This window comes from Hyperolius riggenbachi, chromosome 11 (genome assembly GCF_040937935.1).
Source record: "Hyperolius riggenbachi isolate aHypRig1 chromosome 11, aHypRig1.pri, whole genome shotgun sequence".
Lineage (NCBI taxonomy): Eukaryota > Metazoa > Chordata > Amphibia > Anura > Hyperoliidae > Hyperolius > Hyperolius riggenbachi.
Genome location: NC_090656.1, coordinates 222,686,560 through 222,712,575, shown reverse-complemented (window position 1 = coordinate 222,712,575; position 26,016 = coordinate 222,686,560). Strand labels below are relative to the sequence as shown.

Below are 26,016 nucleotides of genomic sequence, written 5' to 3'. Positions count from 1 at the left end.
AATGTTTACATTTTCCAGCTATACACGATGCGTTTTTTTCATTCGATTTGTTCGTTTTTCGATTTGTTTTTCTGCTCGATTTCCCGCTCGATTCGCTTATCTTTTGTTATCAATTTCCATTCACTTCTATGAGAAATCAACTAGAAAAACGATCGAAAATAATATCGGACATGACTGAAATGATCTATCAAATCATCTATCTAACATAGAATTGTATGGTGTGTGTACCTAGTATAATAAGCCATAGACTCTAAACAAGCATCCAGCAGATCAGGTGCTTCTGACATTATTGTCAGATCTGACGGGATTAGATGCATGCTTGTTTCTGGTGTGATTCAGACACTACTGCAGAAAAATAGACCAAGCAGCTGGCATTGCTTAAGGGCCCGTTTCCACTATTGCGGTGCGGAATCGCCGGTAATTCACCGCTGACGAAATCGCATGCGGATGCGATTCCGCATGCGTTTTTGCATGCAATTTCACATAGGTTAGGGTATATGCGATTTTAACCATGTCACTGCCTGTGTTAATTTACATTAGTTTCTATGCGAAATCGCGGGAAAAAAATGCATGCCAAAAACGAATGCGATTTCCCTATTCAATGCATTGCGTGCGATTCGCATAGCGGTGTGCGGGGAGCGAATTCTGACGGCTCTGCTGTGCAGATTTTTCCCGCACAGAAAAACGCTCAGGATTACTGACAAGTGGAAACAGGGCCATCCACTTGTATTGGCTGTGCGAATCCGCATGGAGACAACGCATGCGGATTCGCAATAGTGGAAACGGGCCCAAGGAAATATAAATGGCAACCTCCATATTCTTCTCACTTCAGTTGTCCTTAAAAGAGCACTTCCAGTGTGTAAAATGCTAGGTCTTAGGCCTTGTCCACATAATAAATCACCAGTGATTTATTGAGCTTTTCTAAGCGCTTTTGCTGAGCGAATCATTTTTTCACTTTCTGACGTCAGTCAGGAAGTGAACTCTTTAACACGGAAATGAATAAATACAATGTATTATTCCTAAAAGCGCTCGGGAAATCACTACACAAAGAGCTTTTTTTCAAGCGCTCTGCGATTTCCCTATACCTTCCAATGAGCCAAAGCGCTCAGAAAATGGTACAGGCAGCGTGTTTGCGATTTCAAAAAAATCGAAACGCTCACATGTGAACACTCTCATAGGAATACATTGCACAAGCTCTTTGAGGCCCCATTCACACTAGAGCGTTTTGCCGGAATTTTGGCAAAACGCTCACACGCTAGCGCTTTTTAAAAGTGCTAGCGTAATGAAATCCTATGGGCCCATTCTTACCTGATCGCCGCAAATCGCCCAAAAACGCGAAACGCAAACGCGTCACCGTCACCATTTTCAGGCGATTTCCCGGCGATCCCTTTTCAGTGCTATAGAAGCATTAAACGCCAAATCGCCGCACTGTTCAGTGATTTTTCCGCGTGAAAAATCACTCCTGCAAAACGCCGCAAAAAAAACTCTGGTGTTTTGCGTTTCTAAGTGTGAATGGGGCCTCAGAGCGATTTCTAAATCGCCAGTAATAAAAAAAAAACGGAAATGCTAATAGTGTGAATGAGCCCTGAGGGCTTGTTCACACTGCAGGCGTTCTCTGCTTTTTTTCGCCCGCCTTCGGGTTTTCAAAACGCCCCCCAGGCCCATGGCCAATGGATGTCTGAGAAGATTCATATCAGCGTATCAGTGTGCAGTGCGGCTAGGAAAGCGGTGCGTGTTCCATTTTCGGAGCGATTCCGCCTCAATGGAAGGTATAGGAAAATCGGCAAACGCGTACAAAAACGTGCATCAAGGCGATTGCTCTCGCGTTGTTAAGAAAATACATTGTATTTATTATTTTCCGGGTCAAAGAGTTCACTTCCTGACTTCCTTCCTGACGGAGCCATGGTACTGCCTGCGAGACCATCGGCTCCAGTTGTCATACGTTTTCCCTTACTGCCACTGGGGCTCACTTCCGGGGTACGGCTTATTTTTAAAGCATGCTCGAAATTCCTGCTGGGGCTTCATTTCCGGGGATGTCTTAATTTTTGGTAAACAGGGTAGTTAAAAAAAAAGTTGCATGCTTTTTCACTTTCGTTAATGAGCATGTTTGTGCATTTCAGTTTCTGATGCCAATAATGGTCGCAATATTTAAATTTTTGTCTACCACATTGTAACCCGCTGGTAAATTTGTTAAGATCTCATAAAAATATTCTAAAAACAACTTTAAGTATATTTTTTTCTGTGACAGGGCCACGTGATCTCTCCACCCAGCCGACACCTAATATAATGCTTTGCTTACAAGATGAGGTATTAGACAACATGTGACATTTTTTGATAAGGAGGTTCGAGGTGTTGACGAGTCATGTGACACAGTATTCGGTAGTTAAAACCTTAAAAACGCTAAAAAAGCAAAAAAACAAACAAAAATAAAGTACTTTTATCGGCATGACGACATTACGTAACTCCGCCCAATGTTGGAAAGTTCAACACTGCAGGCATAAGCAAGTCATCTTTAGGAATACTTTTTCTTTGTCTTGGTTATTTTATGCCCAGAAAAATAGTAAACTTCAAAGCACGTTGTTTTTTTTTTTTTGTTTTGATTTTTTCTGTATCTTGTTACAAAGAGATCTGACCTCGTATTTACAAAATAAATAGTTTTTTGGTGAGGGATGTCCCATGTCATGAGTTTTAAGTCATAAACTCAAAGGCGATGGTGGGTTCCTTGATGTCGATGTTAGCGAGGTACGGACTGGTTTTTCTTGGGCCGGTCATCCAGGTACTACTTGATAAAAGTCTCCATTTGGACGGCCGGATGACCAAGCCGTCACAAAGCTACAATGAGCTAAGTCAGAGTTTCTTTTTTCGAAGTTTACGGCACAGGGAGTCCATTGTCTACTCTTCTACAGTCAGAGGGTTCTGTTTGACAAACAGGCTGAGAACGTGGTGGACAAATTGGTATTGTTCAGAGGTTTGGATCATACCACCCCTAAGAAGAAAAAACAACAATATTGTAACATTAAAGTCCAACTCGGGGAATATTTTTTTAAAAAAAAAACCTATCCCATCCTCCCAGAGATGGATTAACATGTAATGGGGCCCTAGGTAGTAGGTGTGGGGAACCCTTGTGGTCTTTTTGGTAAGCTGAAGTGGGGAGAGGTCAGAGATGGTGGCTGGTGGTTCCTTTGACACACACTAGGCTCCAAGCACCTGCCCAGGTTGCCTGGTGGATTATCCTGGTCTGCCTCCTCCTGACCACTCCCCCCCCCCCCCACACCTAACACACGTAAGACCTTCCCAAACCAACACTTCCTCTCTGACTCATCCTCACCTACCAAGTTTCTGAACTTTTGAAAGTGATGACACCCTGCACCTCCCCAAATTCCAGAAGCTGACTTACCTCTTCCCCCCCATCCATACTATAAATTGGGTAAGAGATAAGAGGTGCAAAGGAAAAAATATATTAAAATCCAAGAGGTGATTTACCTAAAGGATGACACGGGTAAATGGTAACAGAATTGGATTTGCACTAGGGCAACGCGTTTTGTGTGCACCACTAACTTCATCAGGTTAAATATCTGTGACGGAATGCAAAATCACCTGGCATTTAGTGCTCAATGCTGGTTGATTTTGTATCTTTTGCCTGATGAAGTTAGTTGTGCTTAAAGAGACACTGAAGCGAAAAAAAAATATGATATAGTGAATTGGTTGTGTACTATGAATAATTACTAGAAGATTAGCAGCAAAGAAAATATTCTCATACTTTTATTTACAGGTATATAGTGTTTTTTCTAACATTGCATCATTCTATAATATGTGCAGATTACACAACACTCAGCATTCAAAATGATTCTTTCAGAGCAGTCTGTGAAGTAATGACCTCTCCTCTAGCAGAGGAAATAGTCCAGGAACAGTTGAGATAATAAAAGTCAGATAACAGCCCTCTCCACAACTTTGAAAGTCGTAGAGCTTAATGGCTTGTTTGCATAGAGATAACAACTGGAGTTTCTCAACTCTTCCTGTACTGGAAACAATTAGACTGATGTATCTGATCTTAATGTTTTATTTCTTAGCTGTACTATACATACAAATCATAATATCATCATTTTTTTTTCGCTTCAGTGTCTCTTTAAGAGAGGCTCTCAATGCCAGGCAATTTTTGGATCCCGGCACTCATATTTGGCCTGATGAAGTCAGTTGTGCTCACGAAACGCGTTGACCTAGTGCAAATACAATTCTGTTACCATTTACCTGTGTCCTCCTTCAAGTAAGCCACCTCTTATATTTTCAGTTGAAAGATTTTTATACAGTATAATCTCGTTATAATAAACTCGGGTATAGTAAACTACCTCTCCAGGTCCCGGCCCAATCTCCATTATAAGTCTATGGTAGCAACGCATGATATAGTTAACCTGAATAAAATAACACTTCTATTAGGGCTCGTTTCCACTGTTGCGACGCGATTTCGCCGGCATTCCGACGCTTGCAAAAACGCATGCGGATGCGTTTCCGCATGCGTTTTTACCCGCGATTTCGCGTGCGATTTCGCATGGCAGGGTGCCATGTGAAATTAACCATGACACTGCCAGGGCAAAATAACATTGAAAAAGGTGCGAAATCGCACGCGAAATCGCGGGTAAAAACGCATGTAACAAACGCATGCGTTTTTACTATTAAATACATTAGCGGCGATTCGCACGGATTCCCGACGCAGGCGAATTCGGTGGGTCCCGTCGTGCAGATTTGGCTAGCAGCCAAATCGCTCCCGCACGCCGCACATGTGGAAACAGCCCCGGCCACTTCAGTGTAACAAGTGAATCCGCATCTCGTCGCCGCATGCGGATTCGCTATGGTGGAAACGAGCCCTTATAGTAAACGTGTTTTTTGGCCCCTGCGGGACGCTGACTCTGGATATTGTAAAAAGTGGGCGGTGTCTGTGTTATATGTCAGTGTGAAACCCACGGTCGGCTGCTCTCTTTAGGCTGGTGCTACAAGGCACGTGCTGCAAGTCCCGCCCACGGAGGCATCGGAGCTATCTGCTGCCTCTCTATTCAGTGACGGCTGCAATTTTTCAGGAGCCCTGGATACTGTACCAGCAATATGTCCAGCCTGGCTATGCAGCCCTAAGGTACACTTAACCTTGTAGTCCACCAAATGTGCAAGTGCTTGTACTGTAAAGGACAGAGGTGGTCTTTTGCAGCAGAGAATGTACCTGGCCATGCTGGGCCATTTCTAGGACAATTTCTGATATAGTAAGCCACTTTTCCTGGAGTTTACTATGACGACATTATACTGTATATTTTATACTTCCCCCATTGTCTGCGTTACCCTCGTTCAGAGGGCAGCTTCTTGCCAGCTGTATCTAGCCGAAAGGTCCCAGCCTGTGTTTTATGAGACAATATTGACTACAGTACAGGTGGACTCCCTGTACCCACGAGGAGTCAGTTATTTTCCTTAAAGAGAATCTGTACTCTAATATTCTTACAGCAAAAAGCATACCATTCTATTCATTATTTTCTCCTGTGCCCCTCTGTGCTGTTTCTGCCACTCTCTGCTGCAATCCTGGCTTGTAATTAACAGTTTTAGGCAGTGTTTACAAACAAACTAACCAGCTTCTAATAGGCTCAGCTAAGCATAGTGTGTGAGTCATTCAGAGTATGCAGGGGGCCTGCAGAGGGTGTGTATCGCTTCTACCAATCACAAGCAGCCCTGCACATTCCACACAATCAAGCTTTAGCCCGACAAACAGGACAGATGAAAGATACATTGATTTATTACAGAGACAGTGCAGTTAGGAAAGACTGCAGTAAGCCAGAGCAGATTAGAACAGGCATAGGAACTTATAGGACAGAAGAACTAAGGCTGAAAAATTTGTTACAGAGTCTCTTTAAAGTGGACCTCCAGAGGCAAAACGAAAATCCAGCAGCCTGCAAGCAAAATAAAGTTATAATTACCTGAGAAGTCTTGTCCCGCAATGCCTCCCCGAAGTCCTTGTATCACCTGACTTCCGGCGCCTGGCCTCGCCTTCTCTCTCTCCTATTTACCTTAACATTTTCTCCGCGGAGAGAGAGGAGGCAAGGCCAGGCTCCGGAAGTCGGGTGATGCAGGAACTTAGGGACGGCATTGCGACACAAGACTTTCGGGTAAATATAACTTTTTACTTGCAGGCTGCCGGATTTTCGTTTTGACCCAGGAGGTCCACTTTAAGGCTTGATTGGTTGGTTGCCCTATCAGCAACCACATTTTGTGAGAGTCCTCCCATTATATGCCTACCTTTTTCACTTGACAGAAATGACTACTCTATCCAGGCTCCCGTTGTCTCTGTGTTTGATTTTTCCAGGTGTGATCCTATCTCAAGCTGTGTCCATTCATGCTATGTTGCTGTACATACCGTTACTTCCAGAACAGCTGAAATGAAGGGTAGGCAAGTGGCAGTCCCACAACCCTTAGTGTCATTCCTAGAAACACCCACTCCATAATCCACAATGCCATGCCTACTATCAGCGGGTACAGATCGTACTCTAGTAGTTGGGTACAGAAAAGGGGTAATAATAGTCATACTGGGGGACCCAAGGGGAGCTCCAAAGTTCACCCTATACGACAGATAGAAAACTGGGACTGCCATACTATCCCAGGAAAAAAATACATATATAAGTAGATAACTACTTGCTCTATTTCCATAACACATATATTGTACTGTCCAAATTTTGAGTTCAGTGAATTTTACACAATAAAAGACAAAACTGTTCCAGGCATTTTCCATCTTAACCACTTGAGGACCACAGTGTTAAACCCCGTAAAGACCAGGCGATTTTTCACTTAATAGGCCACTGCAGCATTAAGGCCTCGCTGCAGGGCCACACAACTCAGCACACAAGTGATTTCACCCCCCCTTTTTCTCCCCACCAACAGAGCTCTCTGTTGGTGGGGTCTGATCCCCCCCTTGTTTATTTTTTATTAAATAAAATGTACTTTTTTTTATTTTATTTCCCTCTGCAAAACCCTCCCTCCCCCCAGCCAGCCAATGACGCGATCGGCTGTCATAGGCTCCAGCCTATGAGAGCCGATCTCTCTCCTGTGTGCCAGGGGGACAGCCGTGTCACACACCTGTCCCCAGTACAGCGCTGCTGCAGATCGCAGTGCTGTACTACCCTAATAGACGGCTCCGCCCCTCAAGCAGGAGATGTTCGCGCAATCTCCTGCAAACTACAGCCCCAGGACTTGATGCCAATTGGCGTTAGGCGGTCCTGGGGCTGCTGCCGTGGCGATGCTCATTGGCGTGGGGGCGGTCTGGTAGTAGTTAAGGCCTTGTTCACACTGCGTTCAGCTCGCGTGTCCGTCCACGGTGGACTTTTTTTCTGGGTTTTTTAAAGAGATTCTGTAGTGAAAAAAAGTTCCCCTGGGGGGGGGGGGGGTACTCACCTCAGTAGGGCCTCTGGACCCTATCAAGGCTTCCCCCATCCTCTCCTCCTGTCTCCCACGGCGGTCTCGCTGCAGCCCACGGAACGCACAGCCGACAATTTGTCAGGATGTGCAATATTTAACTTTCCTCGCTCCAGCGGGGGAGCTGTTGCGGCTCTTCCCACGGAGATAGGCGAAAATAGCTGATCTCTGTCGGGTCCGCTCTACTGCGCAGGAGACCTGCACATGCGCAGCGAACGTCTATTTCCGCCTATCTCCGAGCGGAGAGAGGGGATCCGGAGGCTTCCTCCACCCGATGCGAGTACCCCCCAGGGGAACTTTTTTCGTTACAGATTTTCTTTGAAAGTGTTTTTTTCCAGCGATTTTCTGAGCTTTCGCTCGTTTTTGTGGGCGTTTTTGTAAGCGGTTTTGCAGAGCGCTTGCATCTTTTGATCTGGAAAAAAATCTGGATTTAAAAAAAAAAAAAAAACACTCATGCAATTGCTTGCCAAATTGATTTTGTGAGCGTTTTGCGCTTTTCCTATACCTTCCATTAAGACAAATCGCCTCAAAAATGGCCCATGCAAACGAACCACTCTGATATGAACTCACAAGCGCTTTCAGGGTGATTTTGAAAATCGCCCGCACTCAAAATAAAAAAAAACGCCTATAATGTGAACAAGGCCTAACTCCCTCTGACTGAAGCCAATCCTGATGTCATTTCCTCCAATACAATTTGCTATTGTAAGCTATCGGTGTGCCATTCCCAAGTTTATTCTGTCATTTCCTCCCTTATTTTTTTTTCCTCCTAGAAACTGCACTGTCATAGCTAGCTTGCTTTGTAAACACGTGAGCACAGCATAGATCATATTTCAGCAGCTCAAGCAGGCAAGCTCTGTGCTCCATGAGTCAGGCAGAAGCAGCAGAGCAGAGGGAGAGACTGATTCAGTCTGCTTCATGGCAGGACCGCCCCTGCTATTATCTACAGTATTCCACCTATCCCAACTACACCATATTGGGCTCCTGTTCTTCTTTTGTGTGCATCTTTTTCCATCAAGTTCACTTGATCCATTTCCTGTCTCATTTTTTCCATTATGTTCACCTCAGGTTTGCTTTAAAGGGACTCCGAGCAGTGCCTGTGGGTATGCCTTTAAACATACCCACAACTCATTAATTATATCCTCACACCTACGTCCTACGGCATGATGTTTATAATTATATCCCCCTGGGTCCTTGTATTTCATTGCATTGCACTGAATGGAGCTGCCGACACTGGGGAAAGTGTCGTCCTGCATAATACAATGCTGAATAAGGAATCCAAGATGGCGGCCGCAATTTTGATCGCAAAAATAATGTAAACTAAAAGGCGTAGGATGGCGGTTTACATATCATTGGAAAGAGGAGAAAGAGAGCTTCAAAATGGTATGCATCTTTCCATAGTTACTGCACTGCTTGGAGTCCCTATAACCAGTTCGGCCTATCTGGACGAGCTTCCTCATCCAGATAGGAACTGCTGCTTGTGCCGCATGGTGCGCGCGATCGGGCGTGCTCCCGCGCGCGCACCCGCCGCCCGCCGCTAGCCCCCCGATCAGTGAATGGGAATATAATTCCCATTCACCGATCTAATTTCCCCGCAGAAATACCGACGCTTTCTAGTGAGAGAGCGCGGTATTTCTGCCCCCGAGGAAACTTCTCCGTGTACTTTAGTTCCTGGATGCGAGATCGTTCGCAACCAGGACTTTTTTTACTGTGGCCATCTTGTGGCCAAATAGTAAACTGCACCCACATACATTTTTAATAAAACAATTCTTTTATTTTAAAATTAGGAGTGTCCCTCCCACACCAAAATTACCCATATACATATTTTATTAAAAAAATAAATAAAAAAAATACAATAAAAAAAAAAAACATCATAAATAGTTACCCAAGGGTCTGAACTTTTTAAATATGCATGTCAAGAGAGTATGTTATTATATTATTTAAAGGACTTACGAGGCCTGTTTTGTAAAAAAAAAACCATAAAAAAGTTAGGTACCTGTGTCTGTTTGTAAGGCACGGAGGACGCCGTCCGCCGGGTCCCCGCTGTACAATATCCCCCCGAACGTCCCCCGACCGCGCGGCCCGGGTCGGGCTCTCCAGCCTGTAAAAAGATGGCGGCCGGAGGTGGCCGCGGCTGCGCAGTACGCATAGCCGCGAGTGCGGCTCCGCAGCTCTAAGGTCAACCCCCCGACTCGTAAGCCCTTTAAAATTATAAGCTTATAAATGGTGATGGACGCAAATTGAAAAAATGCACCTTTATTTCTAAATGAAATATCGGCACCATAATTTGTGATAGGGATTAGGGACATCGTTTGAACGGTGTAATAACCGGGACAGATGGGCAAATAAAATACATGAGTTTTAATTACGGTAGCTTATATTAATTTCAAACTATAATGGGCAAAAACTGAGAAATAATGATTTTTTTAAATTTCTTTCTTAATCTTCCTGTTAAAGTGGATTTAGAAAAAAATAATTCTTAGCAAAATGTAGCACCCAAAGAAAGCCTAATTAGTGGCGGAAAAAACAAGATATAGATCAATTTATTGTGATAAGTAGCAATAAAGTTATAGGCGAATGAATGGGAGGTGAACGTTGCTCGGATGCATGAGATTTTCGGCACTGCGGTGCTGAACCGGTTAAGTTGTCCAATTTCAGTCTAATTTCTGCCATCAAAGAAACAGTCATACCATGAAGAAAATTGTCCCACCTGTCTAACCGTAGCTGGCAGGTGGTCCGTAGAATGTCCACTGACCCTTCATTCTTCAGCTGCTTGCACAGAATGGTGGTAGCGATAAAACAACCTGTCCTTCCAATGCCAGCACTGCAAGACAAAGTACAGCCAATAATATGAGCTGCTTACGTGGCAGGAGCTTAAATCATACCGCCCAACTTTTGGAGCCAGGAAAAAGACAGTAAGACACGCCCCTGCCTCACCTTTAACCACTCCCTGATTTTTCAGAACCACACCCCTCCCAATATACAGTTTCCAGGTATCTTGCGATTTCGCCCCCCCCCCTCCTCCTATGCAGAGATTGGCGCACAGAGCGATGGTAGGCAAGGAATTTGAAGAATAATCACAGCACACATGTATGTATTAAAGTATATACATTAGAATAAACAGCACTACATGAAGAGTTATGAATATATTAAATAAGAAAATAAAGACTGAAATGTGAAAAATATTGAATATTTTATTTCTGGCTAAAACCCCCAGATATAAGAAATGTTAACACATCTTGTTCTTCAAAATTTCCAGTTAAATTTCCCTCATAGCCCCTGACTCTGTAGTTTTTGTGGTTGGACTTCATGGACAGGTGTCTTTTTTTTTCAAAATATTTTTATTTGTGGTTGTCAAATACGAAAAAACAGTGGTACAATGGAGTATTAATCATGTTATAAAACCACAATTTTTGAGGGAATATAAAATTATAAAGCTCATCTGAGGACAGAAGATGTCAGTGCTACATATACACATAATAATAATATGGTAGGACATTAGACTGACTATAGTAGGATTGTGAGCTCCTCTGAGGACAGTCAGTGACATGACTATGTACTCTGTAAAGTGCTGCAGAAGATGTCAGTGCTACATATACACATAATAATAATAATAATAATAATAATAATAATAATAATAATAATATGGTAGGACATTAGACTGACTATAGTAGGATTGTGAGCTTCTCTGAGGACAGTCAGTGACATGACTATGTACTCTGAAAAGTGCTGCAGAAGATGTCAGTGCTACATATACACATAATAATAATATGGTAGGACATTAGACTGACTATAGTAGGATTGTGAGCTCCTCTGAGGACAGTCAGTGACATGACTATGTACTCTGTAATGTGCTGCAGAAGATGTCAGTGCTACATATACACATAATAATAATAATAATAATAATATGGTAGGACATTAGACTGACTATAGTAGGATTGTGAGCTCCTCTGAGGACAGTCAGTGACATGACTATGTACTCTGTAATGTGCTGCAGAAGATGTCAGAGCTATATACAGTATATACTCGAATACAAGTCGACCTCGTGTATAAGTCGACTCCAATATTCAACCCTCTTAAGCTGGAATTTTTTTATTGACTCATGTAAATTTAATGGCAGCACTTTGGGACCAGGAGGGGTTAATGACTACACTGCATACAGTATTGCAGCTATTAACCCCTTTTGTCCCTTAAGTGCAGCCAATACCTCCTCCATGCCCCCAAGTGCTGCAATTATTCACTCTTCCTCATGAAGCCCAGTATTTTTCCTCCTACCCCTTTCCTTGTTAATTGCCGTGGCCAGGATTTTCAGATCTGTGTTTTCTTGACTTTCCTCAAAGTATCACTTACCACTGGAGGGTAAAGTACTGCAAATGGGAACGTCACTATTAGTTAGGGATAAATGAAATTGCCAATTTCGTGCAAATTCCGCTTTCCGCCATTGCTGCTTTCCGCTACCGATTTCCGCATTCCGATATGGATTTTTGCAGAGATGTTTGCCGACTTTAACACTGATTTTCTAAAAAAGTACAAGGTCTTTTTGAAAGATTTTTTTTCTTCTTGTACCCACTCTTCTGCTTAACATTCCCTGAATATTTGGTGTTTCCAGCACCTACGGGGGCTTTGCTATTAACCTCTGAAATCGGCGGCATACCGCATAGTGTAATATGGATTTTCTGCATTTTACATTTCCGCCGACTTTAGAGGTTATTAGCAAAGCCCCCTTAGTTGCTGGAAACACCACATTTTCAGGGTTTGTTAAGCAGAAGAGTGGAAACAAGAGGAAAAAAATCTTTCAAAAAGACTGTGTACTTTTTGAGAAAATCAATGTTAAAGTCGGCGGAAATTTCCGTGAAAATGTATGCAAAACTCCGCCTACCGCACTTATATTACCGATTTCCGAATTCCGGTGCGAAAATGCAATTTCTGATCGGAAATCCGAACGAGCGCCCCTACTATTAGTACACACATAACTGTGTGCTCAGTGTTGCCCGTGACTCGTGTATAAGTCAATCTCTATAATTTTATGAAGTGAATCAAACCTAAATTGCTAGACTTATACTCGAGTATATACAGGTAAATACATGATAATAATATGGTAGGACATTAGACTATGACTATGGTGGGATCAGACTGTGAGCTCCTCTTAGGACAGTCAGTGACATGACTATGTACTTTGTCTTAGTGGTTAATAGAGATGATCAATGAGATGATAATAATTCTGGCTTGCATGCACATTTAATGCAAATCGAATGCTACTTTTTTTTTTTTAATGATTTTGACTGTCCCAATCCCAAGCTCCATACGATTTGCATGCAAACGGAGGGTATTTGCATGGCACAGGTCGTCTCTTATGGGGTTCATCGTTTTTATATGTATGATCCATACTCACCTGCAGTGAACGATGACAGGTCCCACATCGGGCGGCGCCCCCTGCCTGGCCTCCTCCACATCTTTCACCAGCTTTAGGAGAGGTGGAGCCTGATCAGGAGTCTTCTGGTCCGGCCACGAGGTGTACCAGAAATGCTTGAGGCTTCTTTCTTCCTCCCCGTTCTGTAAAAAGGCCAAGAGATAATCATACCTCCCAACTTTTTAGGATGAGAAAGAGGGACACTTAAGCCACGCCCCTGCCACATCCCTGACCATGCCCCCGTCACACCCCTAGTCACACATACCATAAATATTTCATAACAAAAAGATGTTGTTTTATAATTCAAACCACACTGGCCCTTTCTATCCTGGTTCATTTTCCTTCATATTAGCATTTTAAAATCAGTAATATATCAATTTAAAGGATGGGAATAAGAGTCAAACACATTTTTAATAGAGAACTATATATATATTTACATAGAAAAAGGGACCAAGTCCTGAAAGAGGGACCAATGAGGAGGAAAGAGAGACAGAGGGACAGGGCTCCCAAAAAGGGACTGTCCCTCCAAAAGATGGACAGTTGGGAGCTATGAGATAATGCTTATCACTGACTTCCGCTAATGTGAAACCCCACTTCTAAAAAAACATGACTAGGACTATAGATCACATGACTAGGACTATAGATCACATGACTAGGACTGTAGATCACATGACTAGGACTGTAGATCACATGACTATAGATCAGTGGTCCTCAAACTAAGGCCTGCGGGACGAATGTGGCCCCCTGAGGCTTTGTTACCGGCCCCCCCCACACAAAATTTATTACTTATAGATCGGGTCAGCTACATCTTTAAATATTAGTGGTCCGCATATAGAATAGCAGTGCTGACACCACCCATCCACATGGAAGCCAGAAAGCAGTAATTCTCTGGTTTCCAATCAAATTCCACATCAGGTGACACTGCTGTCCAATCAGACTGCAGGTTGTCACCTGGGTATGCTCCACTGTCTGGCCCGCAAAGACTTCTACATCATTCACTCCGGCCCCCCAGCAGTCGGAAGTATGTTGACCCGGCCCTCCACCCAAAACGTTTGGGGACCTCTGCTATAGATCAATGCCGTACAAGTAAATTATGTAATTTGTGGCAGATTACCATTCCAGCATACAGCCAGCTAAGAAGCTCCAAAACTTACAGCAAACCAGAACTGAAAATTAAAAGTCAAAATAACCATACACAGGTCATACTTACCTCCCGTGTAGTCTACTCCTCAATCTCCTTCTCCTCTCCCACGTCCTGTTTGTACACTGTGATCAATGGAATTCTCCGTCCTCCATTTTGAAAACGGCCATTACCCCATAATATCTTCCTGGTCAGCATACTGTTAACCAGTGATATCACCCACATGAGCCATAGGGAAACATGGACATTACCTTGTATATCAGTTGTCCGGATATATAACCGATATATAACTGACAGCAACTGATATATTTCAGTTCTGACAAAATCTCAAATTACGCTACATCATTCGTAAAGTGTGTATAAAACAGACCCCCCCCCCAAATAAATAGGTTTTTAAATGTCAGTTTTATATATTCATATAATCATTATAGATCCAGATTTGTAGTCCTGGGATTCTATAGAGAGGACACACAGTTCCCCCCAGGATAGCTGCTGCACTTCCAGTGGGAGGGGGAACCAGTTGTACTTTCTTGGTTGGTGGGGAACTTTTCTAATGCTACGTACACACATGCGACAACGATCGTTCGTTGTTAACGACGAACGATCTTTTAATTGACGAAAGAACGACCGAAGTAAAGTTAGTTGTAAAAAGTGTGTAACGATCACATCGTTAGAACGAACGTTACACCATGTAAAAGCACTTATTGCGCCTGCGCATAAAATTGTAAAGTTCCTTGGAGAAAAAGTGAAATGCGCATGTCCAGCCTGGTACGAACGATCGTTTCCAACGATGTACCACTTTTGCTAACGATCGTCGGTGGTAAAAATCCGCCAAGACAGAACTTTGTTTTGTAGCGATTTGACTCGTTCGTCGTTTGCCTTAATAGTCGTTGGTTCGTTTTTTGTAACGATCGTCGTTGGTAAAGATCGGGGAACGATCGTTACAAACGACTATAGTCGCATGTGTGTACGCACCTTTAGATGCGCTGTCCCTGCCCTAATCAAAGGGTGTCCTCCAGTGATGGTCAAGTAGATGCAAATAACTTTGAGTTGATGCACATGTATGCAAATGTTTTATGCAAAGTTATGCAGCTTGAAAATTAACCAATCGAATTTTACCTCAGCCGCATTTAATTGGCTCATTTTCAAGTTGCATAAATTTACATAAAATGAGCACACATTTGCATCAACTCGAAGTTATTTGCATTTACTTGACCATCGCTAGTGTCCTCCATCTCATTTCAGGTATGATGGTTCTTTTCTGTAAGTTTTAGCTTTACTAAACGTTACTTGTCACTTATCTCCCTGATCTCTCATATGCTAGAGAAAGAGGTGAGAGCAGAGTAGTCACTGGACAGCTTCCCTGATACTCACTGCAGTGCTGTTAGGACACTGCATGTGGCAGACATGATGAGCACATGTTATGCAGAATGCTGATAGCTGGTAGCTGTGATATACTGCACTGTATTTGCATTGATGTCATTTCTCAGTAATCTAATGTTGTGTAAGGCCTGGAACCCACTAAAGCGGTTTTTTTTAGCGCTTGGGGAGCACTTTAAATCCCCAGCGCTTTCCCTAAACGCTCTGCCAATGTAAATAAATGTAACAAATTCCACATTAGCGATTGCGATTAGCAAAGTATCAATCACAGCAGCATTTTGGGATGTTTGCACTTTAATGTAATGTATTGAAGCGCTGGCAAATCGCTCATGAATCGCTACACATAGCAATTTGAGTGTGATTCTAATGTACTGCAAACTGCAAAAAAACATTTAATACATGGAAAGAACCAATGAGAAAATCACTAATCGCAAATCGCTACACAATCGTTGGCAAAAAGCTTACACTTTTTAAAATTGCTCCCAAAAGCGCTGTAAAATGTTCAAGAAATCACTTACAAAACTTAATTAAAAACGCTAGCGATTGTGCTACTGATTTGCAATCTGTAATGGGTTCCAGGCTTGATACAAAGTTTTATGTTCATTGCACTGCTCCTGCCCTAGTAAAAGGGTTTCCTTCATCTCATTTCCTGTGCGACAGCCATAATACTCCCCGATGCATTCCCAGATGATCTCGGCCTATCACAGGCAGAGAGCAATAATCTCCTCCTTAACCCCTCCCCACTCTGCTCTTTGCCATGCCTTGTCCCTCCTTCCGGGTCCATAGCAACAAAACCCAGCGCTAATCTGTCGAATAGGTACTCGTCTGTACAGCAGTCACTCCCGAACAGCCAACTTACTGATCGAGTCCCAATCCCGCTGGACGACAGTAATTTTGCCACAATTTTCACACAGCACTCAATCTGCATAAAATTAGCATAAAATCTGCATCAACTCAGAACTGGCCATCCCTATTTCTCAAGTTTCAGTTTCCAGTTGCGCAATGCCACTTTGGGCCACTAGATGGAAGCATTTGCAAAGAAAGGTGGACCATCCATCGAAAAATCTGTCTTGCGTTAATTACCATACTTTTAATTAAGTAATTACGCTTTGCTCTCATTTATCTCTTCGTTGTTGCATTATAAGCATGACGGTGTTCTTACCTTTAAACTCATGATTCGTAATACGTAATCATCGTCCTGGATGACGTCATCGACTGTCACCTCTATCCCTTCGTACACCGCCTGTTTCTCCGGCCAGTATTCTGTACACTTCTAAAGAACGCAGCACAAAATGGGACAATCAGTCTGCAGTCATAGAGCCGTGGAACAGCATTATAAATGCTTGTGGGCGACGGACAAAAGAAACCATCAATAAGATGTTTTCAGTTTATTATTGCAAGTCAGAGACAGCCCATGAGATGGAATTGCAAATTATTCTGACTTGCATGCAAATTTACTGCAAAGTCAGAATTATTTGCATCTCAATGACCGCCTCCAGACTGCAGCTACCAAGTTTGATTGGCTGAAAGTAAATTTGAGACAAAACCAGGAACAAAAACAGATACTTACCTAGGTAGAGGAAAGCCTCTGGATCTATAAGGCCTCATTTCCACGGACCGCTGATAGGCAGTGAAATGCCTCTTAAACTCTCTCAACTGCTCACTGCTGCCTGGTAACTGCTTGTTGCTGCATGATAACTGCTCACTGCTGCCTGGTAACTGCTTGTTGCTGCATGATAACTGCTCACTTCTGCCTGGTAACTGCTCACTGCTGCCTGGTAACTGCTCACTGCTGCATGATAACTGCTTACTTCTGCCTGGTAACTGCTTACTTCTGCCTGGTAACTGCTCACTTCTGCCTGGTAACTGCTCACTTCTGCCTGGTAACTGCTCACTTCTGCCTGGTAACTGCTCACTTCTGCCTGGTAACTGCTCACTTCTGCCTGGTAACTGCTCACTTCTGCCTGGTAACTGCTTGCTGCTGCCTGGTAACTGCTTACTTCTGCCTGGTAACTGCTTGCTGAGCACACAGCTCAACAGTCCGTGGAGAGGAGGCCTTAGACACTTTCTTTGTCCCTCCTTCCCCCTACCTGTACATGACCGATAACAATGGTTCAGGACGAGTGCCGATAAAAATGGCGCCGCCATAGGCAGCAATAGTAAAAGCCCAATTAGCTGCAAGGAGGTTAAATTATGGAGCCCAATAAATAGCCTATGGAGTCAGGGAGTAGGTTCAAGTAGGCAGGGGGTTAGTGTTAGGCAGCAGGGTGGAGTGGTTGGGGTTAGGCAGTGGGGTGGAGTGGTTAGGGTTAGGCAGTGGGGTGGAGTGGTTGGGGTTAGGCAGTGGGGTGGAGTGGTTAGGGTTAGGCAGCGGGGTGGAGTGGTTAGGGTTAGGCAGCGGGGTGGAGTGGTTAGGGTTAGGCAGTGGGGTGGAGTGGTTAGGGTTAGGCAGTGGGGTGGAGTGGTTGGGGTTAGGCAGTGGGGTGGAGTGGTTGGGGTTAGGCAGCGGGGTGGAGTGGTTAGGGTTAGGCAGCGGGGTGGAGTGGTTAGGGTTAGGCAGCGGGGTGGAGTGGTAAGGGTTAGGCAGTGGGGTGGAGTGGTTAGGGTTAGGCAGTGGAGTGGTTAGGGTTAGGCAGTGGGGTGGAGTGGTTAGGGTTAGGCAGCGGGGTGGAGTGGTTGGGGTTAGGCTTACGTAAAGAGTGTGAGAGTAGGCAGGGGTGTAGGCACACATTACCTGCTCCCGGGCGATCACGTCTCCTCCACTTCCTGGTTAGTTTGCAGCTGTCCTGCAGCCAGCCAATTACCATCAGGCATCAGTTCCCACATGGTGATTGGCTGGCTGCAGGACTCCTGCAAACTAACCAGGAAGTGGAGGAGAGCCAATCGCCAGGAGCAAGTAAAGTGTGATAGGTGTCGGTAATGCATTCTTGTTCCTCAGGTTATTTAATGTTTTAGGATATTTCTGAAACATTAAAAAAACCTTAGTAGCAAGATGTCATTATTGGAAGCATCCTGCACTATTTTTTTACAGCGATATTTTTAAATGTACCCGAGTCCCTCTGGAACTTCGCAGCTGTGCTCCTCTTCATGTAAGAGTGCAGCCGAACTGTGCCCGCCTGAGTACAACCAATCCCGCACAGCAGCAACACGGCTGAGGCTTACTGCGCAGATGCTGTGGTACTTGCGCAGACACAGTACGGCCACCTCTACATGGCGGGAAACACGGCCACCACAACATAATAACTGACAAGACTTCCCTCTATCTAAAGGTGGCCACACACCATGCAATTTTTTTAAATATCTGTTCAATTTAAGAATTGCAATCAATTTTTCTGACTGATTGTAACATTTCAAAAATATGACCAATGTACCACACGTATGTAAATTTTTTCCCCAATTATGATAAAAAATGATTGGAAACTGACAAAATTGCTAGGGTGTGTATATTAATAAATTGACAATCTAACACACACCATACAATCTTTAGAAAGATTGAAGAAAAATATCTGGCATTCCGGATCGATAAAAATCAAAGAAAACAGGAAATCAGATCGGATTTTTCAGTTGAATGAAAAAAAAACTTTCAAATTTTTTCAGGAGATACGATCGTTTTTAGTGAATTTTCGTAAAATCGGATCATTTTATTGTATCGTGTGTGGCCACCTTGAGGCCTGGAACCCACTAGAGCGCTTCTTTGAGCGTTTAGGCTTTGCAGAGCGGATCGGAAACGAACCGCTCAAATGTCAACACTCTCATAGGGAATCATTGCACAAGCTTTTTAGAGCGATTTTCAAAATCGCCGGCGCTTGAAAAAAGGGCAAAAACACCCCTAGTGTAAACGAGTCTTTAGGGAGCGATTTCAATCGCTAGAGAATTTCTTGAACGCTCTGCCAATGTAAGTAAATGTAACAAATTCCACAGTAGCGATTGGGATTAGCAATATCGCAATCGCAGGACATACAGCATTTTGGGAGCGTTGCGCTTTAATGTAAAGTATTGAAGCGCTGGCAAATCACTCATGAATTACTACACATAGCGATTTGTGTGCGATTTTAAATTAATGCACACTGTAAAAAAAATGTAAATAAATTGAAAGAACCAATCAGAAATAAAACTGCTAATCGCTACCACAATCGCTGGCAAAAAGCTTACACTTTTTAAAATCGCTACCAAAATCGGCAGAAAAGGCTCATGAAATTGCTTACAAAACGCTAATTAAAAACGCTGGCGGTTGCGCTAGCAATTTGTGATTTGTAGTGGGTTCCAGGCTTAAGTAAGCATCTGTATTTTGTTGCAGGTCAGCCAGAGGTATACAGCATACAGCCACTAGCTGCTGGAAGGGTAAGAAGAACCAATGCATTGTGGGAGCAGGTAATGTGTGTTAAATCAGCTAATTTCGGTGCAATTGTTTGGGCCCCGCCATAGGCCGTAATGAGAATTGTGTGTACCAAGCTATAGGATCACTTAAAGGATACCCGAGGTGACGTGACATGATGAGATAGACATGGGTATGTACAGTGTCTAGCACACAAATAACTAGGTTGTGTTCCTTTTTTTCTTTCTGTGTCTGAAAGAGTTAAATATCAGGTATGTAAGTGGCTGGCTCAATCCTGACTCAGACAGGAAGTGGCTACAGTGTGACAATTACTGAAAAGAAATTCCAACTATAAAACACTTTCCTAGCAGAAAATGGCTTATGAGAGCAGGAAAGAGATAAAAAGGATCAATAGTTCATAAAGTTTAGCTCTGGCATACTTCAATGAATCTGTCATTGAGCAAAAAAATAAATAAAAATAAAATACAGTTAAAGCTTAAAAAGTAGATTTAAACATAAAATAAAACTGTGGAATATCTTAAAAAGTAATTTTTAGGAGACGGAAGACATCAGGACTACATCATGAAGGGAGGGGGGATTCCTTCACACTACATCTGTTAACCCTGTGTGTGTGAGAGAATGCTCCCATTGCCTGTCTCTGAGAGCTCTCTGCAGAAAGCAGAGGAAATGTATCTTACAGTGGGTTGCAAAAGTATTCAGCTCCCTCGAAGTTTTCCACATTTTGTCATATTACTGCCACAAACATGAATCAATTTTATTGGAATTCCACATGAAAGACCAACACAAAGCGGTGTACACATGAGAAGTGGAACAAAAATCATACATGGTTCCAAACATTTTTTACAAATAACTGCAAAGTGGTGTGTGCATACTTATTCAGCCCCCTTTCATCTGAGTGCAGTCAGTTGCCTATAGACATTGCCTGATGAGTGCTAATGACTAAATAGAGTGCACCTGTGTGTAATCTAATGTCAGTACAAATACAGCTGCTCTGTGAGGGCCTCAGAGGTTGTCTAAGAGAATATTGGGAGCAACAACACCGTGAAGTCCAAAGAACACACAAGACAGGTCAGGGATCAAGTTATTGAGAAATTTAAAGAAGGCTTAGGCTATAAAAAGATTTCCAAAGCCTTGAACATCCCACGGAGCACTGTTCAAGCGATCATTCAGAAATGGAAGGAGTATGGCACAACTGTAAACCTACCGAGACAAGGCCGTCCACCTAAACTCACAGGCCGAACAAGGAGAGCGCTGATCAGAAATGCAGTCAAGAGGCCCATGGTGACTCTGGACGAGCTGCAGAGATCTACAGCTCAGGTGGGAGACTGTCCATAGGACAACTATTAGTCATGCACTGTACAAAGTTGGCCTTTATGGAAGAGTGGCAAGAAGAAAGGCATTGTTAACAGAAAGCATAAGAAGTCCCGTTTGCAGTTTGCCACAAGCCATGTGGGGGACACAGCAACCATGTGGAAGAAGGTGCTCTGGTCAGATGAGACCAAAATGGAACTTTTTGGCCAAAATGCAAAACACTATGTGTGGCGGAAAACTAACACTGCACATCACTCTGAACACACCATCCCCACTGTCAAATATGGTGGTGGCAGCATCATGCCCGGGGGGTGCATCTCTTCAGCAGGGACAGGGAAGCTGGTCAGAGTTGATGGGAAGATGGATGGAGCCAAATACAGGGCAAACTTGGAAGAAAACCTCTTGGAGACTGCAAAAGACTTGAGACTGGGGTGGAGGTTCACCTTCCAGCAGGACAATGACCCCAAACATAAAGCCAGGGCAACAATGGAATGGTTTAAAACAAAACATATCCATGTGTTAGAATGGCACAGTCAAAGTCCAGATCTAAATCCAATCGAGAATCTGTGGCAAGGTCTGAAAACTGCTGTTCACAAACACTGTCCATCTAATCTGACTGAGCTGGAGCTGTTTTGCAAAGAAGAATGGGCAAGGATTTCAGTCTCTAGATGTGCAAAGCTGGTAGAGACATACCCTAAGGCCTAGTGCATACCTAGCGGTTTTTGGAGCGATCCGCCGGCCGCATCCGCCTGGAAAAACGCTTGGCTAATGTATTGCAATAGGATGGTGCACACCGGCGGTTTGAGGTTTTTGCCAAACCGCAAACGCGCCTCCTGCTGCGCATTTGCGGATTTCGGAAGCGTTTCGTCCTCAATGTAAAGTATAGGAAAAATGCAAACCGCTCTGAAAAACGCTACTTCAGAGCGGTTTGCCAGGCATTTTTGTTACAGAAGCTGTTCAGTAACAGTTTTTACTGTAACAATATGTGTAGTATGTGTAATCTGCTACACAAAAACGCACCCAAAACCACTAGGTATGTTTAGAAAACCTCTCTAAACATACCTAGAATCGCTCTGAAATCAGCTCCCAAAACCGCTAGCGTATTGCAGATCTGCTAGCGGTTTTGGTGTGCACCAGGCCTAAAAGAATGCAGCTGTAAATGCAGCAAAAGGTGGTTCTACAAAGTATTGACTAAGGGGGGCGAATAATTACGCACACCCCACTTTGCAGTTATTTATTTTTAAAAAATGTTTGGATCGATGTATGATTTTCGATCCACTTCTCACATGTACACCACTTTGTATTGGTCTTTCATGTGAAATTCCAATAAAATTGATTCATGTTTGTGGCAGTAATATGACAAAATGTGGAAAACTTCAAGGAGGCCGAATACTTTTGCAAGCCACTGTATGTGTAACTTAAAGGGACTCCGAGCTCACCCAAAAAAAGAAAGTTGTACTCACCAGGGGCTTTCTTTAGCCCAGTGCTGGTCGGGAGGTCCCACGCCGGCGTCCTGGCTCCTCTCCTTCTCCCCGCTCCGGAATGGTTGACAGGCCGCAGCCCGGGCGACACTCGGCAGAGTGTCGGGCTGCTCCTTCCGCGTATGACGCGGCTGACGTCACACGCCGGCCGCCTCGCGTCATCACGGCGGCCGGCGTGATGACGCGAGGCGGCCGGCGTGTGACGGCGGCCGCGTCATACGCGGAAGGAGCAGCCCGACACTCTGCCGAGTGTCGCCCGGGCTGCAGCCTGTCAGCCATTCCGGAGCGGGGAGAAGGAGAGGAGCCAGGACGCCGGCGTGGGACCTCCCGACCAGCACTGGGCTGGAGAAAGCCCCTGGTGAGTACAACTTTCTTTTTTTGGGTGAGCTCGGAGTCCCTTTAAAGCGAAATATAACCCTGCATTTCAACTTTGCTCTAAAACATTATTTACAGCATATTATATGCAACCAGCATTTTTTTTTTACTAGACCAGCATTGGAAGGGTTACACACAGAGCTTTAAAGTTCCGTGGATAGAAATGCAGACGCACCTGAAGTTTAGATAGATACATTTAAGTAAACACAATGTAACAAGTGGTGAATGTTACACACTCTCTGGCTGTCCTCCAGCTCCTGCACAGTCAGAGAGTGTGTGTCACATTCCACACTTGTTACATTGTCTTTACTTAAATGTATCTATCTAAACTTTGGATGCGTTTGCATTTCTATCCACGGAACTTTAAAGCTCTGTGTGTAACCCTTCCAATGCTGGTCTAGTAAAAAAAATGCTGGTTGCATATAATATGCTGTAAATAATGTTTTAGAGCAAAGTTGAAATGCAGGGTTATATTCCGCTTTAAACATTTGTAATATTGTAGAATGTGAAACCTGACACCAGAGCCATTGCATATAACTTTGCTTCAATATTACACTGTTCTTAGCATGTCAGACTACAGAGATTCACCTCTGCAAATGAGGCATTCCAAATGTAGCTAAAATTTATGCACAATGAATTACAGCTTTTGCCTCGGTTATTTAACATTAAAAGTAAGAATTGTTCACACAGCTACTCAGACAAAATTTGTATATTGTAATTTTAGAAAACTTGGTTTTAGAGTGTTCCTTTAATCCAAAACACCTGCAAAGGGTTCCTATTTCATATATTAGTTTCACCTTTGAAGCTGAAATACTAAAATAAATGGACTTTTGCATGATATTCGAATTTTTCGAGTTTCACCTGTACTTTTCTGTCTTTTGCTATACACTGTGGGTATGTATCAGCTCGGAGACACAGCTCATCTACAATCGCCATTCAGTGCGGCTTACAAAAACCAGGTTTAGCTCGTACAAGGGACAGAGATCATTATGGGATGTCGCACCTCGTTGACCTCCTCGATGTTGGTTATCATGACGATGATGGGGGATCGCTGCTGCCACACCATCTTCCAGAAATCCCCCACGGTGTTCACGGTGGGCCCCTGAGTGGCGATGTAAACTCTTTCCTCTTCGTCGTAACCCTGTGAGACAGAGCACAGCCATCAGGAGGAGTGTGTGCAGCACCAGCAGGGGGCAGTACACGCGGTGAGGGCCATAAACACAAGAAAGGGGCAGAAGTGATGTTACTTTTGGCATCACTGAGAAACAGTAAAGATGGAAACCAGCAGAAATACTACTCTCTTTTTTTACATCATGTTTTATCAATTTTTTTTTTAAATCTGACAATACACTCTAAAAACAGTATAGGTAAGCTAAATAAGTAATTTCTCATTGGATGTTTTTTCCCCCCACAGTTGATATGGTGTTTCATCCCTCTTCAAGATAGTAACAAATGCAGTACCGGCATATACCACCAGGTGGCACAATACATGAATGTCACACAAACAGTTTATGTACAGTATATATACTTTCCACTGTATAATATATATCTATACACAGTTTTGTGAAATTAAAAGAAAATCCCAACAGGGGGACATCACTGTTCAGAGACAACAGCTCTTCAGATCTTAAGGTGCCCATAGACCTAACGATTATGGGCAGATTCGACAAAGAGACAAATTTATCTCTAATCTAATCTGATTAGAGATAAATGTGTCTTTTTGTTGATTCTGCCCATACACTACAGGCCGATTCCCATCCGATCTCAGCATGAAATCTTCACTGCTGCTGCCCCCAATGTATAATGTGTCCCCTGTGTGCATTTATACGTTACCTGTCCTGTAGCAGCCTCCGCGTGGTCTCCGTAACCTCCGGGCGGCTCTCTGTACACGCTACTGGCGCCTAGCGTCTGACGCCGTGGCATAGCGTCTGACGTCAGACAATATGCGCCAGTAGCGTGTACAGAGAGCCGCCTGGAGGTTACAGACATCACGCAGAGGCTGCTACAGGACAGGTAATGTCATTTTGTCATCTCGTCGTTCGTTCCGAAATCGGCTGACGTACCGCTGCACACCTAACCAACTAACTTCGGCCCGACATCTTGCGGCATGCATGATCGAGCATGCAACCATTTTTCATCTCAAAATTGGTTGCTTTGTCGATCGGGCATGCATTTGGCAGCACCAATTTTCATCCACTTCGATTATAATAATCGAATTGGATGGTCGATCGGCTGCCAAGTCACCTGATGTATGGCCACCTTAAGTGTCATCATACCAGTCCCACCGCAAACTATGACTGAACACCATCGTGCTACAGAGGTCCTCCCATCATAAATCTATTCTCACAAGCACCGCCCCCTCCAGCCCCCAATGCCTGGAACATGTGAGGATGAGAATGTACACTGCACTCGCATTCATTTTTTTTTTTTTTTTATATATAATTTATTGGAAGAAAAATAAACTCATCTACAAACAATGCAAAAACACCATCATTAATAATATAAAGCATCCCTTTCTCCATTTACAAAAATCCACAAAACAAATTGAACAAAAAACAACCCCTCCTCTCTTCCCCCTCCAATCATCTATATAAAAAATCTCATATAATAACATTCAATAAACTGAGAAATCATCCTGCCCTACAATTACGAATGTCACAATTCCAAGTTTTTCCCCAAAAGAGACTCCTCCCCTCCACCCTCATCATAATTTCATATAGCCGAGTTCTGAAACATGAACCATCTAACCATTTATCATTAACCAGCCTGGTGTTCTATTAAGATCGCCAGGCTGGCGACCGGACGTGTTTTTTTTTTTTTTTAATTAAAAAAAACACGATCGCATGCAGCTAACTAAAAGTTGGCTGCATGAAAGCCCACTAGAGGGCGCTCCTGATGCGTACTTCTGATCGCCTCCGGCGATCAGAAGTAACAAGAAAGGCCGCGATGAGCGGCCTTTCTTGTTTCGCTTTCCTCATCGCCATGGCGACGAGCGGAGTGACGTCATGGACGTCCTGACGTTATCCGCCTCCGATCCAGCCCTTAGCGCTGGCCGGAACTTTTTGGTCTGGGCTCGGGCGGCTGGGGGGACCCTCTTTCGCCGCTGCACGCGGCGGATCGCCGCGCTACGGCGGTGATCAGGTAG

The 26,016-nt window shown here is 43.8% G+C and overlaps 1 protein-coding gene across 1 annotated transcript in view; it reads right to left on the bottom strand.

The window, feature by feature from the left end:
• Window positions 1-1,073: 1,073 nt before the first annotated feature.
• PTPN5 (protein tyrosine phosphatase non-receptor type 5) overlaps window positions 1,074-26,016 on the bottom strand; it is a 162,551-nt gene continuing 137,608 nt past the window's right edge. The window contains exons 9-13 of the mRNA XM_068260874.1: window positions 23,875-24,012; window positions 16,531-16,641; window positions 12,830-12,990; window positions 10,148-10,261; window positions 1,074-2,986 (exon numbers count right to left, since the gene is read on the bottom strand). Of these exons, the coding sequence (XP_068116975.1) occupies window positions 2,893-2,986; window positions 10,148-10,261; window positions 12,830-12,990; window positions 16,531-16,641; window positions 23,875-24,012 (618 nt within the window). The 3' untranslated portion in view covers window positions 1,074-2,892. The remainder of the gene's footprint in view (window positions 2,987-10,147; window positions 10,262-12,829; window positions 12,991-16,530; window positions 16,642-23,874; window positions 24,013-26,016) is intronic.